This window comes from Argopecten irradians, chromosome 1 (assembly GCF_041381155.1).
Source record: "Argopecten irradians isolate NY chromosome 1, Ai_NY, whole genome shotgun sequence".
Lineage (NCBI taxonomy): Eukaryota > Metazoa > Mollusca > Bivalvia > Pectinida > Pectinidae > Argopecten > Argopecten irradians.
Window position 1 is genome coordinate 61,116,379 of NC_091134.1, and position 14,826 is coordinate 61,131,204.

Here is a 14,826-nt window from a genome sequence, read left to right on the forward strand (position 1 = left end):
ATAATTCCAAAAGTATTCCGAAACAGTACACAAATATTAGTGACGTAGGATTTCGTGATCTCATTCCCACTAAACATCACAAGGGAAGCAGTCATTTCTCAATCACAGTACTCTCGCAGACAGAAGAGATCTGAAAGCAAATCAAATAGACGTTGCAGACGAAACACCAAGAAGAAATATGTCGATGGACAGTATCCTTTCACATGCAGAAAACTCTTTCTGGTTAAAAAGGGAGTAGGCCTACAGTATATTTGAGTTGTGATGCAAGTTACATTTTGTAGGTTGTTTCTTGAAAATGTAAACATTGGAAGTCACGATTTCCTGATTCTCCCTGACACAAGGGTTTGTCGTTGAAATCTGCTAATGTATGATAGACGTTTTGTTTAAAAGTTAAACAATACAAGTTTTGTCACTACACCAATAAAAAATGTAATGCTCAACAGATCATCAAAGACGTCACGAAATTTAAATATAATTTGAGGATTAAATACAATAATGTAACATTAGTACAAGACATATATAAGTTTACTTGTCAGTCGTTTTCTTAACGGATGTTATTATTTATCGGACAAGTTCGACATCAAATAAAGATGTAAGGAAAAATATGAAATATGATTATCAATATTTATGTAGCTCTATACTGCTGGCAGGCGACCAGTTCACGCCAAGTACCAGTTCACGCTATAGGCTAGAACGAATAATCACACCCTGCCTCCACTTCGGTTCCCGGCAGGGTATGAATTCCACCCCGTTGCCGCTAGTGTTGCAAGCCCCGCTGTGATCCACATGCGCACTTTGAGACTGATAAAAATATATTTTTCGGGTAATGTCCTTATGTATCTGTATTGTTCTGACAACTATGATCAATATTCAATTCACAAACCTTTCGATTATAATGTTTCATCAACTATTAGTGGTAAAATCCAAGGCAAGCACAACACATGTATAATTCTGTTCAAATACGCCGCCATGTTTGATTTACCGGAAACCGAGACGAAATGAAACACTCAACAGGTAAAATATGTTTAAAAGTTTTAAAAAGCCAACAAACTAAGAATAAACATGGTGGAACTGAACAAATGTAAGTATTATTTAGAATTTAGCGAAAAATAATTTTTAAAGTTCATGTTAAAAACTTTGTGACATTATATTTCTTTCGTAGTGAAAATTTGTAGGTCATTCCATATATGGTACTAGTTGCCATATTTGGAGCGCGAGACTTTCTAACGAGAAGCATCATGGCGGCCAAGTGAGCCGTGTCGGAGATTTGAGCCATTCAAAAGTGCTTTAAAACATAATTAAGACATGGAGGTGGGTAAATAAATAATCATTTTATGTTTAAAATGTTTGATTTTGTTGAATTTATCAAATGCAACATTTTTACCGCTGGATGTTTTGTAACACTACGGTCAATGGGACGGAATCGTAGCTCTGACGACGACCATCTGTCAGAAATCTTTGTCCGTCGTTCAGAGCTACGTCATCGCAGCTAGCTATAGGCTAGCATTGGTATCTGTACAATGCAGGCCGGTAATTCGGCGCATCTAAGACTTTCATGCTGTTGCTGTCATTTTGTTTTTGTGCAAATATAATAAAATGCACACCAATAGAAAGGCTGAAGTTTTATATCTTTTGAAATATTAGAAAAGAAATGAAATATTTATTAAAATATTGGAGTTACAGGGCATAAAATGTGGCTACTCCCACATCTCTGCAGATGTTGACATGTTCGGAAAATCTGTGCATGTGTAGAATATAGTCGTTTCCGGAGAGATTTCACTTGGTATAGAGGCCAATACATGATTGATTGGTTTATCGGTGTCATGTGCTGATTTCAAAGTATGTTGTTTTGGATATAAATATAATAACTGTTGAACTAGGAATGAAAATCAAATATCTGTGGTGTAATAACACATTTCATGATTTGATCTAACTGTGTATAAAATAACAATAAAGCATTTCAACACGAACTTTGATGAATTTATGACAATGTTTGCCATGATACTAAATTTACCGAAAGTGCATATTTCTCGACAGTAGGAAATGGCGTCGTTTACACAAGTGTGTTTTAGCTTATCAGAGTTAATGTGCAGTTTCCCTATATGCGTCCAATATTCCATTAGAAGAGGAAAAAAAAGAAAAGCAGAGAAAAGAATCCTCTTTCCATTGTCTGTTATATATTAAATCATTCTTTGTTGGGTGCTAAGATCCTTATGGGATTTCTTCTTATTAATTGTACTTGTTTTATATCACATACAGACTGCATATTGTTATTATAATCTATTTAAATACAATTATAAATTATTGTGTATATTAATGCATTTGACAATTTTTATGCATGTGTACATATTATTATATATGAAAGATATATATGTATGATTTTCTAAACCTTAATTTCATCAAAGCTATGCATAAATTAAATGAAACTTATATTTATTGCATGTCCTGAATGTAATTCCTTAACAATATATAGAACATCTCTTTAATCTCAAATTTGCTGCAAAGGACTTGGAGCGAAATGCAAAGCGAAGTGAAAAGTCAGAAAAGGAAGAAAAAACCAAATTGAAAAAGGTAAAATTGATTTCCGTCACTATATTTACCAAGAGTGTACATTGTCAGTGTTGTATTAATGACTAAAAGTAAGCTTACATAAGATAATGTATTGGTTATTATACAGATAAACCTGTCTATAAAGATCATACAAAGGACATTTTGAGAAAAGTGGTCTTATGATGCAGGTGTTTTTTAAATAGAGAGGTGGTCAGTTCTATCTTACTACTAAAATGGCAGGTTTGACTGTACACATGTACAGTAATATATGCATTACTTGGTTTTCAATTAAATTATCTATAAAAAATTATATATTGGTAAGTAATTGAAGCTTAACTATATTTTTTCATGAAATTTAAGATATTGTTACTGTGATAGTAAATTTCAGGAGTTCCAGGTGAGAATATTCTATGTCATATTATAAGACTCTTTCATATGTGGATATGAAGGATAGGGATATTCTACCCGAGGGTCACAAAATGTAGTAAAACCAGAGGCTTACGTTCTATTGCAATTTTACAACTAAATATTCCGTCATTTTGAAATAAATTCAAAGAAATCCACAGCTGAAAGTTAATTTTTCTTAAAATTACGTGATATTTTCAGCAAAAATTCCATTGTTTGCATCTTTTATAGTAAAACCAGTCAAGTTTGTGGAAAAAATGTTAAAATTTTGCTGAGGAAATAGAAATTTTGTTGACGCCGTGACTCACGAGGCTTTATTGCATGGGTAGCCATGCAATACAGCCTCAGGCGGCATGAGTATATTGCCCTAGACCAGCCAGTATTACACCCGTAGGTATGAAAGAAATTATTGTCCTTTACATGACACCATGGATAATATGGCATCAAGGATTGAGGTACAATAATACGTTTTACAAAAATGTTAGACAAATTGTAAACACTTTAAGCAGAATTACATTGTAATAAAGAAAAACAAAACCTTACATGTAGATATTCCATCTTTGCATATTACAGAATTAGCTCCCTTGCAGGTTGATATCAATTGTGACATCATTTTTTGTGAGCGAAATTCATGTGGTTTTATGTTTTACGATGTAATGCTCGTAAACACATGCTGTCACAATCATTACCTACCCACAAGGGCAGATAACTTTGTAATATGCAAATAGAGTAGCCACACGGTCCATAACGTGACCCGTGAACCAGAATAGATACATTTCAAAGTCTAGATCTGCAACCCTAGAGATATGGAGGATTTTGTTTATTTTGAGGTAATAGGAGTCTAGTATGACATCAAGTGCCATATGTCTCCAACTAAACTGAAATGAGAATACTCATCTGCCAATTAAAGAAGAATGTATATGATATATATAAACATATCCTAGGCCTGCACATATATTTCAGTACTGTATAAATGCTATTCTTCGCTGTCATATTGCTCAATGCAAATTTTGATTCTAGTTGTTCATGTATCTAAATCTGTAAACCAAAACATATCACATTATTTATATACATGTGTATTTACAATACACTAGTACTGTACCTGTTGTAAACTTTACCAAAACATATCACATTATTTATATACATGTCTATTTACAATACACTAGTACTGTACCTGTATCAGTCCTTAAAACGGTACACATGGTAACAGTCCTTGACAATGTACAGTGAAACTTAACCAGCACCTCTTCAATTTGAAATATAGTGCTAGGTCACTACTTCGTCACGCAAACAAATGTGATAAGGAAGAAAGGGCAGAAAAAAGAAAACTTAAGAAGGTGAGTTTAAACAAGAAAAGATATTTGACACTGATCTGTAAAACTAGACATTACAGTAGCACAAAAACAGAAGTTGGGGCGTGTAGATGATCTGTTGCGGGAAAAAAAAATAGAAAAATAGCGTATGTGATTTTAGCTGATATTATGTTTGATACAGGCTATCCAGAAAGGCAATCTAGAAGGAGCCAGGATACATGCAGAAAACTCGATCCGCCAAAAGAACCAGGCCCTTAACTACAGACGCATGAGTGCAAGGATTGACGCTGTAGCAGCTCGGGTACAGACAGCCGTCACAATGAAACAGGTACATTACTCCTGTTAAATAAAGTTTGTTTTAATGTTCGACAATGCTTATAAGGAGATATTTTGCTGTATTAGAATTTCTAGAAGATATTTTTGATAATGTATGATTAACACAAAGGGTCATATGTATGTGTATTAGAAAAAGATAGTTTGATTGCCATTAGTTTGTCCGATAGGAATTATTTTGTATCTATATATTGCATAGTTATCTGTCCTTGTGGGTAGGTATTGATTGAGACATCTTATGTCTCTGAGCATAATATAATCATTTTTAGCTCACCTGGCCCGAAGGGCCGGTGAGCTTATGTCATGGCGCGGCGTCCGTCGTCCGTCCGTCCGTCCGTCCGTCAACATTTCCTTTAAATCGCTACTAGTCATAGAGTTCTGAATGGAATGTAACCAAATTTGGCCACAAACATCCTTGGGGGAAGGGGAACAGAACTTGTATAAATTTTGGCTCTGGTCCCCCGGGGGCAGGAGGGGCGGGGCCCAATAGGGGTAATAGAGGTAGATCCTTTAAATCGCTACTAGTCATAGAGTTCTGAATGGAATGTAACCAAATTTGGCCACAAACATCCTTGGGGGAGGGGGAACAGACCTTGTATAAATTTTGGCTCTGACCCCCCGGGGGCAGGAGGGGCAGGGCCCAATAGGGGTAATAGAGGTAAATCCTTTAAATCGCTACTTGTCATAGAGCTCTGAATGGAATGTAACCAAATTTGGCCACAAACATCCTTTGGGGAAGGGGAACAGAAATTGTATAAATTTTGGCTCTGGTCCCCCAGGGGCAGGAGGGGCGGGGCCCAATAGGGGAAATAGAGGTAAATCCTTTAAATCGCTACTAGTCATAGAGTTCTGAATGGAATGTAACCAAATTTGGCCACAGACATTCTTTGGGGAAGGGGAACAGAACTTGTATAAATTTTGGCTCTGACCCCTGGGGGCAGGAGGGGCGGGGCCCAATAGGGGAAATAGAGGTAAATTCTTTAAATCGCTACTAGTCATAGAGTTCTGATGGATTGTAACCAAATTTGGCCATAAACATCCTTGGAAGAAGGGGAACAGAACTTGTATAAATTTTGGCTCTGACCCCCTGGGGGCGGGAGGGGTGGGGCCCAATAGGGGATTTAGAGGTTAATATCAAAATTCCTTCAGAAAAGAAACAATGAACCTGTATTCAGAACATTACTTGGCATTACAAACCAGGTGAGTGATACAGGCCCTCTGGGCCTCTTGTTAGAGTAAAGCAAGGATATCACAATAGATATTTACAAGCAAGGAAAAATAATCAAAGGGTCTCCTAGTAGTCTGTTACATTCTCCATGTGAGTTAATTTCCCATCCTTATTATTTGCTGTGTACAAAGTGTTCACTAAAATGATATTATTTAATATATGTAGCAGTAACACAAATACTGCTGATGAGATATACTGGATTGTTATAATCCAGCCAATGATAAATGACATAATTTAATTCTGTTTGAAGTATATATTTTATGTTGTATTTACAGGTTACAGGGTCTATGGCTGGAGTGGTGAAGTCTATGGAATCAGCAATGAAGAGTATGAATCTGGAAAAGGTAACTGTTCTATGGAAACTTTAAAAACAATGTGGGCAGTATTTGATAAAAATATTAAAAATTGCAATAATTAATAAATAATTAATGGCAATCCTTACCTTATTTTAGATCTCCCAGTTGATGGACAGATTTGAGCAACAGTTTGAGAACCTTGATGTACAGTCACAGGTAATGGAAGACACAATGAACGCATCCTCCACTCTCAACACACCACAGACCCAGGTCGAGGGACTAATGCAGGAGGTGGCCGACGAGGCAGGGTAGGTTTCTCAACTTATGGTTCTCATTGATTAAAGAAAGAAATTCCAATACCTGGCCAACCAGTTAAGGATACAAGATGAATAACTTTGTAAATATTTCTAATAACTAGTCAACCAAATAGCTTTCCGGTCATTTCAATTAAATTTTAAACACAAAAAGATTTGATGTCAGTCTGTCGCAAAACATTGATTGAAAAAAAAAAATGTATTAAGGGTCTCCATTCACGGTCTTGTGGTTAGTAGGGATGAAGATGATATAGTTACTACATGAAAGTCCATCAATATTTTAATACATATATCACTAAAATATTACTTATTTTCATGACTAGTAGAAAATCATGGTAATTGTGTTAACAGATTCTGTTTTAACATTCAATGACATTTTCCCTTCCAGTCTTGAATTAAATATGGACCTCCCCACAGCACAGTCTACTTTACCCTCTGGGGTAGCCTCAGCATCAGCTAACAGTGAACAGGTATGTGTGTGATAGACCCTTTGGACAACAATTGGTTATCATAGATGTTTTATGTTATGGTGTGGTGTCTGCCATCCATGTAGATTTCCTCTGTACATTTTATTCTAGACATAAAGTACAGAATGTGATAGAGGGAATCCATAGATTGGATAGAATTGGATAAAAGTTTAATTTGCACAGTCCTAATGTATAAGTATTTTATGTCACACCATTAAATGGCATCTATGTAACTTTACCCTTTTCTTGCCTTGTCCTGAAACATCCCATCCCCTCTTTTCTCGCACCTCGGACAGGGAAATCTCACATGATACCTGGTGCTAGATTTTTCTATCTCGTCCGATCTGTCTGGTACCTTTACGCGAATTTGGCGGAATTTTACGCCATTCATGTAACAGTCCGCGCATGTGACGTCAAACTCTCGAACTGGTGACGTCACAAGCGTCAGATAATCAATATTATTAGAAATATGTGCATTCAGTCATTTACCATGCATTGTTTGTTTGTTGTTTTTAATTATGAAAACAGTATGTACCGATAGATCATCGTTTTTCTTTGATATAACCGAACTATATAGTTTTATGCGGAATAACTGAAATCGAAGCGCAGATGAAATGCTTTGAACCAGGAGGCCCAAGACGGGATAGTTTTACACTCTGAACGCGTATATAGACGGGTTTTGCTATATCTTAGAGGCGCGAGAAAAAAAATCTATTACCTTTAATTGATCAAGATCGGGTTATCTCAGTCTCGGGCTAAGATTTTGTAACATCCCAACCTCGGCTAATGCCTCGGTTGGGATTATGTTACAAAATCTTAGCCCTCGACTGAGATAACCCGATCTCGATCACTTACAGGTAACAGATTTTATTAGTCTTGTCAAGTTTGTATATGAAGGAGAGGGCATTTATGTATCACTGTAACTGATGTATCACTGTAATTTCCAGTTTTGTAAAGAGTTAACAAAAAAATATACATAATCAATGTTGTTATTCAATACATGTTGTAACAAAACACACAGAAATTATCATATAAACATAGTTTTATTGGACAACTTACTAAATATTTTTCTTTTCTTCAGGATGAACTTACGCAGCGACTGGCAAAGTTACGGAATTGATACACATATCAACTTCATTGTGATAGAAAATTGTTAATCTTGACATTTTAACTGTCGCCTTAGCTTTGAGTAGAAAAGTTTTCCTGTGAAAGAGGAACCAGAAAATCGATGACTGCCTTCATCTTGTTTATGTACAGCTGTCCCAGACTAAAACTTTATTGTGATGATGGATTCATATCGTGTAAAATAAACTGACACATGCAATATTGTCAGTCAAGGGAATGCTGAGGAGGATGTGGTACTCAATACTGTGAGAAAGATACTTGAAAAGGTGGAGATAATTGTTTTAAACACACATTATGAATAATGCCCAAATTTTATATCCGATACTAGTTCTAGGCTATTCCTCATGTTTATATACTGTAGGAAACCAATGTAACATATTATTTCTTCATACTTGCTGTATTTGTGAGTTATTTAAGTATTATGTGAGAGATGGGTATGTAGCTAGTGAATGAGAATCACACCTCTAACAATATTTTATTCATTTCATTCTTTTGTTGCATGTGGGTACTACTTTCAAGGTATCACCAATAATGTTCATACTCTATATGGTGATATTGAACCCACCAGTGAGCAATGATCAAAGGGAGGGAACTTAAACCTTATACAATTTTTCTTTTTTTTTCTTCATGTACAGTTTTATGATGATAAGTTTATTTCTGTCCTAATCAATGTATCTGGGCATTTTGACAGTTAGATGTATACAAAATAAATCTACATCAATAATATTGAAGGATTGATTGTCAATTTTGTTACATTCATTGACTGATAAAGAAAGTTAATCTCATGCAAATGAAGTGAACTGTGAATTAAGTTGGATAGGAATGGGTAAAAAACTGTCAGTAATATACAACTCTCTTGGTTTTATATAAATAATTCTTAATTAATTAGAGAAACATAATGTTTTCCTTTTACACCACGATTTTATAAAAAGAAAAATTCCACAAAACTGCTGTACAATACAAGACTTTATCCTCTTTTGTCAAGCATTTTGGATCATTTGTTGAAGTGTTCAACAACCTCTATAAAAACTTGTTTCCCTGACATTTCAGGATAAACAATGTTTTCCTTCTTTGATATTGTTATAAACTTGTTTTCACGTTCATACATACCTCAGTGTATGTAGTAAATTATGTATTATGAATTAATGAAATCGTTAAATAAATCTTGATACAAAATTACAAGGTTGTTGAAGTTTAACTCACAATTTATACTATACTATAGTGTATCCTGTGTTTCTGCAGTCAGTATGATTGATCTATTTAGGTAAAATAACGTAGATATTCACTCTGACTTTTGACCTCAAGATTTAGGTCATCTGATCCAACGGGCCAGTATGACATTAGGCCTATTGTCATCATGCTTATTTTGTCGTTGTCTGCCATTTGCCATCCTTAAATATTTTTGCGTTTAAACTTTTGGCATTTAGTGAAACTTATCTAAGATGATCCTGACATGGTCCTAACCAAGTTTGTTTATGTTTTGGGTTGATCCGAAATACAAGATGGATACCATACTTCTTTAGTCCTTCTGCTGCAATTTAGCCAAAAACTTTATGGTAACAATCCTGACATAGTCCCAAGGTATTTCGGATTGATGTGAAATCCAAAGGCTGCCACAGTTGTAAAATTTCAAAAATGTAATGGAAGCATCGATGATAGCTTACGCTTGTGCAAGATAAAACCTAGCAAAAGTTCGAAATTATTACATAATGAAATCACGAAGATGAAATTAAAGAAGACGCTTGCACCCGTGAGTTGAGACTTGATTTTTTTCCCATGTTGACTGGCCCGCTCATGGTACATTTTCATATTCCATTCAATTGATGTGGGTCAGTTTCATAGACATGAGTAAGGCCCAGCTAAATTACGATCAGTCTAGGGCCTATATATTTTGCGTTTTCCTAATGCGCTTTGTCGCCCTTTTGTTCCCCACCATAGAGGGTGTCGTCCACGCACTTCCTTTTGGAAAAACAGGAAACGTCATCCCTTTACGCCTAGCAGTGAGAATGGTCCTAAACAGGTCCACTGTCTTTTAAAATGTTTTCTTTTTGGAGTAAATATCTCCATAATCTTTTTTAACCAGCACGTTGCACTAGGCCAATTGGTTGCGTCCTTTCTTCCATGTTTGACACATGAGTGTCCATAAACTCCTTATAACAGATTGGGCACTTTTGTAAACCTTGTAAAAGAAACCCACTGATGCAGACTTCAACTTCTTTCCGTTTTCAGTCATGGACATCCACCTGGTCCATTATGTGGTACTCCTTGAAGTTCATCCGTCGTCAGAATGGATATTCCTGTACTTTTGTCTTCGTTTTGAAACTTTGAAGACATTTCAATCTGTCGGCTGCGAACATGTTCTTGATGTATTGAAATATTGCATCGTCCTTCACAACGATCAATATTTCTCATACTTTCTTCTAAGTTCCTTTCCCGAGTCTTTCTGTATTTCTCTGGCGACACTCGAGATTATTCCTGAGCTGTCTCTCTGAAGGTTATTCTTGAACTACTGTAATCCTTTTTCTTGAATGTCCTTCCCATGTTTGTCAGCTTCTTCGTAGTTGCAATCCGGCACATTCTCCTGTTCAGTGACGTGGCTCGTGGATTTATATACCAAATTCCATCTGCTAACATCAATTTACGTTCTTTCTATGGAGCTCCACAGACAATTTTGTAGGAAAACATTTACCACTGTTTTGTCATCATGCACCGTCCGTTGTCGTGCACCGTGCGCCGTGCGCCTGTAGCATTCTTGGATGAAGGGCTACCAAGTTTGTTCAAATGAATGACCTTGACCTTCATTCAAGATCACAGGGGTCAAATAGGCTAAAATCTTGTAAACAACTTCTTTTGAATATCTAAGAGGTCCAGAGACCTGATATTGGGCCCCTGACATACTGGGATGATGGCCTATTAAGTTTGTTCAAAGCAATGGCCTTGATCTTCATTCAAGGTCACAGGGGTCAAAAAGGCTAAAATCTTCAAACAACTTCTTCTCAAGAACCAGAAGGCCCAGGGTATTGATATTGGGCCTGTAGCATGCTGGGATGAAGGGCTTCCAAGTTTGTTCAAATGAATGACCTTGACCTTCATTTAAGGTCACAGGGGTCAAATAGGCTAAAATCCTTTAAACAACTTCTTTTCAAGAACCAGAAGGCTCAGGGTTCTCATATTGGGCCTGTAGCATGCTGGGATGAAGGGCTACCAAGTTTGTTCAAATAAATGACCTTGACCTTCATTTAAAGTCACAGGAGTCAAATAGGCTGAAATCCTTCAAACAACATCTTATGAATAACTAAGAGGTCTAGAGACCTGATATTGGGCCCCTGACACGCTGGTATGAAGCGCTATCAAGTTTGTTCAAATCAATGACCTTGATCTTCATTCAAAAGATTTCTTGAGAATAACTAGGAGGCCTAGAGACCTGATATTGGGCATGTGACCTGCTGGGATGAAGAGCTACCAAGTTTGTTCTAATGAATGACCTTGACCTTCATCCAAGGTCACAGGGGTCAAATAGGCTAAAATCTTGAAATTACTTTATTGGGCCTGTGACATGCTAGGATGAAGGGCTACCATATTTGTTTTAAAAAAATGACCTTGATCTTCATTCAGATCACAGGGATCAAAATGGTTAATATATTTAAATGACTATGTTGTATTGTGCCAATAGTCAGATGACCGTTAAGGCCCATGGGCCTCTTGTGAAATTAGTGACAGATATGGTGATTTTATAGGTGTATTGTTTTCAGACAAAGCCTTGACAAAGTCCTCACGGGCCGGTATCAAAATCTGCAGGTCCGTCAGGATTTCATGTTATAGCCATTTGATTCGGTTAATATAGTGTTTAAAGACCTAGACCTTTTTCGTTTATACGGTTTGAATGGTTGGACCTATTTATTCGTTTATGAATTAACGACAGGTCTATGCCATTTCCGTTTATTCGGAACAACCGGTTCGACCGTTTGTAAAAGTCTTTATTTCAAGTATAAATCCTGACGGACCTGTAGTTTATGATACAGGCCTGCGAGGGATTTGTCAAGGCTCGTCTGAAAACAAAATAAAATCACCAGGTCCGTCTTTATTCATAAACGAACAACTATGTCCAACCAGTCAAACCGCATAATCGAAAACGGCCATGGTGATTTTATATCGTTTCAGACAACTAGCCTTGACAAAGCCCTCACAGGCACGTATCAAAATCTGCAGATATATTACATTTACGAAAGGTGCAACCGTATAAACGAAACCGGGCTTACACTGGGGCAACTTCCTCGATCATATGTAACATTCTCAGGGCGATGTTACACTAACATTCTCAGGGCGATGTTACACTACCATTCTCAGGGCGATGTTACATCATATTAACTTCAACAAAAGATTCTTATTCAATATGATACTTCAAATTAATTAATGTTTCATGAAACATCATTTCAAATTGAGATTTAGTTTGAATCAATGGAAACATCCATGTATCCGGAATACTTAAAAAGAACTGTTTAGCAGGGTGCTCTTATAGGACTTCACTTATTTTGAAGCTTTTTAGATTAGGAATTGTCATTGTCGCCAAAGCATCAGTACTATATGACTTGATAACCATTTTATAAGGGATGGACTAATCAGGTAGCCAGAACCTTTCTGACTAAAGGTATGTATGCATGCATACCGATATATTATTCAATTTCATATTATATATTTAATGACATTTAATGCGAATTTCTGGTACAGGATAGAATATCCTCTACACCAGACTTAAATTCTGTACATACTTATATATATATATATATATATATATATAGTAGTTGTTCCTTTTCAGTTAAGACAAAAACAATTTAACTTCGCGCCATTTCTTGCTTATGATTTGACAATAAAGCACATGGATATCAAAATACAATGTACAGTTTAGATTCCACTATGATCCTCCTCCGATAGATTGAATTAACGTGTAGCTTGGGGAAAGTTATCCACAGTTGATTGGTATGACGTTTGAGCGAATAAAAGTCAATATGATAATAAAACTCAAACATACGATGACTGGGGATGTAGAATGATATACACATTCAAATTTTATATCTAATAATTCTAATTTTTATACTGTTATTTATGTACAAATTGTATACATACGTAAATGTCGTGAATATACTTGTTCTGGCAGATGTTGATATGTAATGACTATGATGAGAATAGGTCTTGAAATATCGATTCAGATGGATAAAGTAACACTGGAGATACAGGGGTGATGCTGTTCTCAAATGGGACATATACATGTATTAGGTTTCGCTATACACGTAGGTAGCATTAATTATACTGTATGTCCTTATTGGTTTTTGCTTAGGTAAACACTGTACTGTTTTCTAGTTGACGAATGAAGACGACGAAATACAACTTTGATACACGACGAAGAAAAACTTAAATCAAGATTTTATAGTTTGAAATTATCATTTTCCGTAAAACAAATAAACCATGTACTTCGTTACCATCTATGTGGTTATGTACAGTACGAGGTCGATATTGTGACGATGAGTTCTGATATATCTGTGTACATTTAGTTGGATTGCGACTAAAATGTATAAAAGTCATCTTGTAGGCATGTTTTAATGATATTAAAGTGTTAGAAAATGTCTGCTTTTTGGATAGATATTTTCATAAAAATGACATTGTCTAGACCAGAGGGGGATATCAATATATAGGGCACTGGAATGGATCCTTGGGGAACTCCCGATTTGATTTCTATGGTATTACAAGAATATTAAAGGCCCATAACCTTTCCGGGCAAAAAATAAAGGTTTCTTAAAAAACATTAATAACGTCAGAAAATGCATACCGATGACCTAAGATAAGGTTACGACACCAAACATATGCAAGATTTCCTGCGTAATAAATGAAAACAGCGGAAAGGAAAGTCAATTCGCTGTTTTGCCGTCTGGCGCAGTGATAGTCAACTACCGCGTGGTATTTAGGACGACGGCGGGAAACATAATACGACCCGCGTTATGAAAATTAACATTTAAATTTATTTTAATCAAATCGTTCAGAAGGTGATGATCAATGTAGTATTAACGGTTAGTTAATACTTTTTAAGACTCTAAAAAATTATCGATCTTGTTTTACATTCCCATTTTAAAAATTAAAAGCCATTTCGGAAAGGAAGTGGGCCTTTAACAAAAGTAATCTGATTAAAATACATATCCTTAGACAACCACTACGTTCAATAGAATACAGATCATTATAACCACCCTGACAACATTCCGTAAGGGGTCATGTTCTTATGATCTCTATACCACCTTTACTTCAAATCAAATACATTTCCTCACATTGCTACATCAGTTGAAAATGCCATTTCGTCCCAGTGTACATATACTATTAGCTTTCTTATGCTCTTTGGGCGAGATGACTACGTACACGAAAATAATTATGGGAGGTTTTTTTAAACTATTTCGTCACCTGAAATTCACTTCAAGATTCTGCAGGTGGCAATTTGATTGTCCATTTCCAAAGGTCACCTGTACATGACCCCTAATGGGATGTTGTCAGATCCTCTTATCAAACGTAGTGATAATAATCAGATTGGAATAGAAGAAGTTGATAACAATTTCAGAAGAGACATGTATGTAGTTTCATTTTCTGAAGTAATAGCTTATGATTGAATAGCAATATAAATTTATCAGAGACATAGATTATTTAATTTACTATCTAAATCTCTGTACATTGTATATATAAAGATAATATTTGTGCAAACTTCTCAAACTGAAATTTAGTTCTTTACACGCAACCAATGAAGATTGTTGAGGTGTC

General features: G+C 35.8%; 1 protein-coding gene across 1 annotated transcript; it reads left to right on the forward strand.

Annotated features, from left to right (window-relative positions):
• Positions 1-32: 32 nt before the first annotated feature.
• On the forward strand, positions 33-9,213 carry LOC138336408 (charged multivesicular body protein 1B2-like). Its single transcript, XM_069285896.1, has 7 exons — positions 33-191; positions 2,474-2,571; positions 4,450-4,596; positions 6,105-6,173; positions 6,282-6,433; positions 6,828-6,909; positions 7,988-9,213. The coding sequence occupies exons 1-7, from the start codon at positions 179-181 to the stop codon at positions 8,024-8,026; spliced, it is 600 nt and encodes a 199-aa protein (XP_069141997.1). The 5' UTR covers positions 33-178; the 3' UTR covers positions 8,027-9,213.
• The last annotated feature ends 5,613 nt before the right edge of the window (positions 9,214-14,826 follow it).

Excerpts from the sequence above, each read along its gene's own strand:
- LOC138336408 (XM_069285896.1), top strand. Across the intron at positions 2,572-4,449 it reads AAAAAACCAAATTGAAAAAG|GCTATCCAGAAAGGCAATCT; the intron begins GTAAAATTGATT and ends TGTTTGATACAG. Across the intron at positions 6,910-7,987 it reads CATCAGCTAACAGTGAACAG|GATGAACTTACGCAGCGACT; the intron begins GTATGTGTGTGA and ends TCTTTTCTTCAG.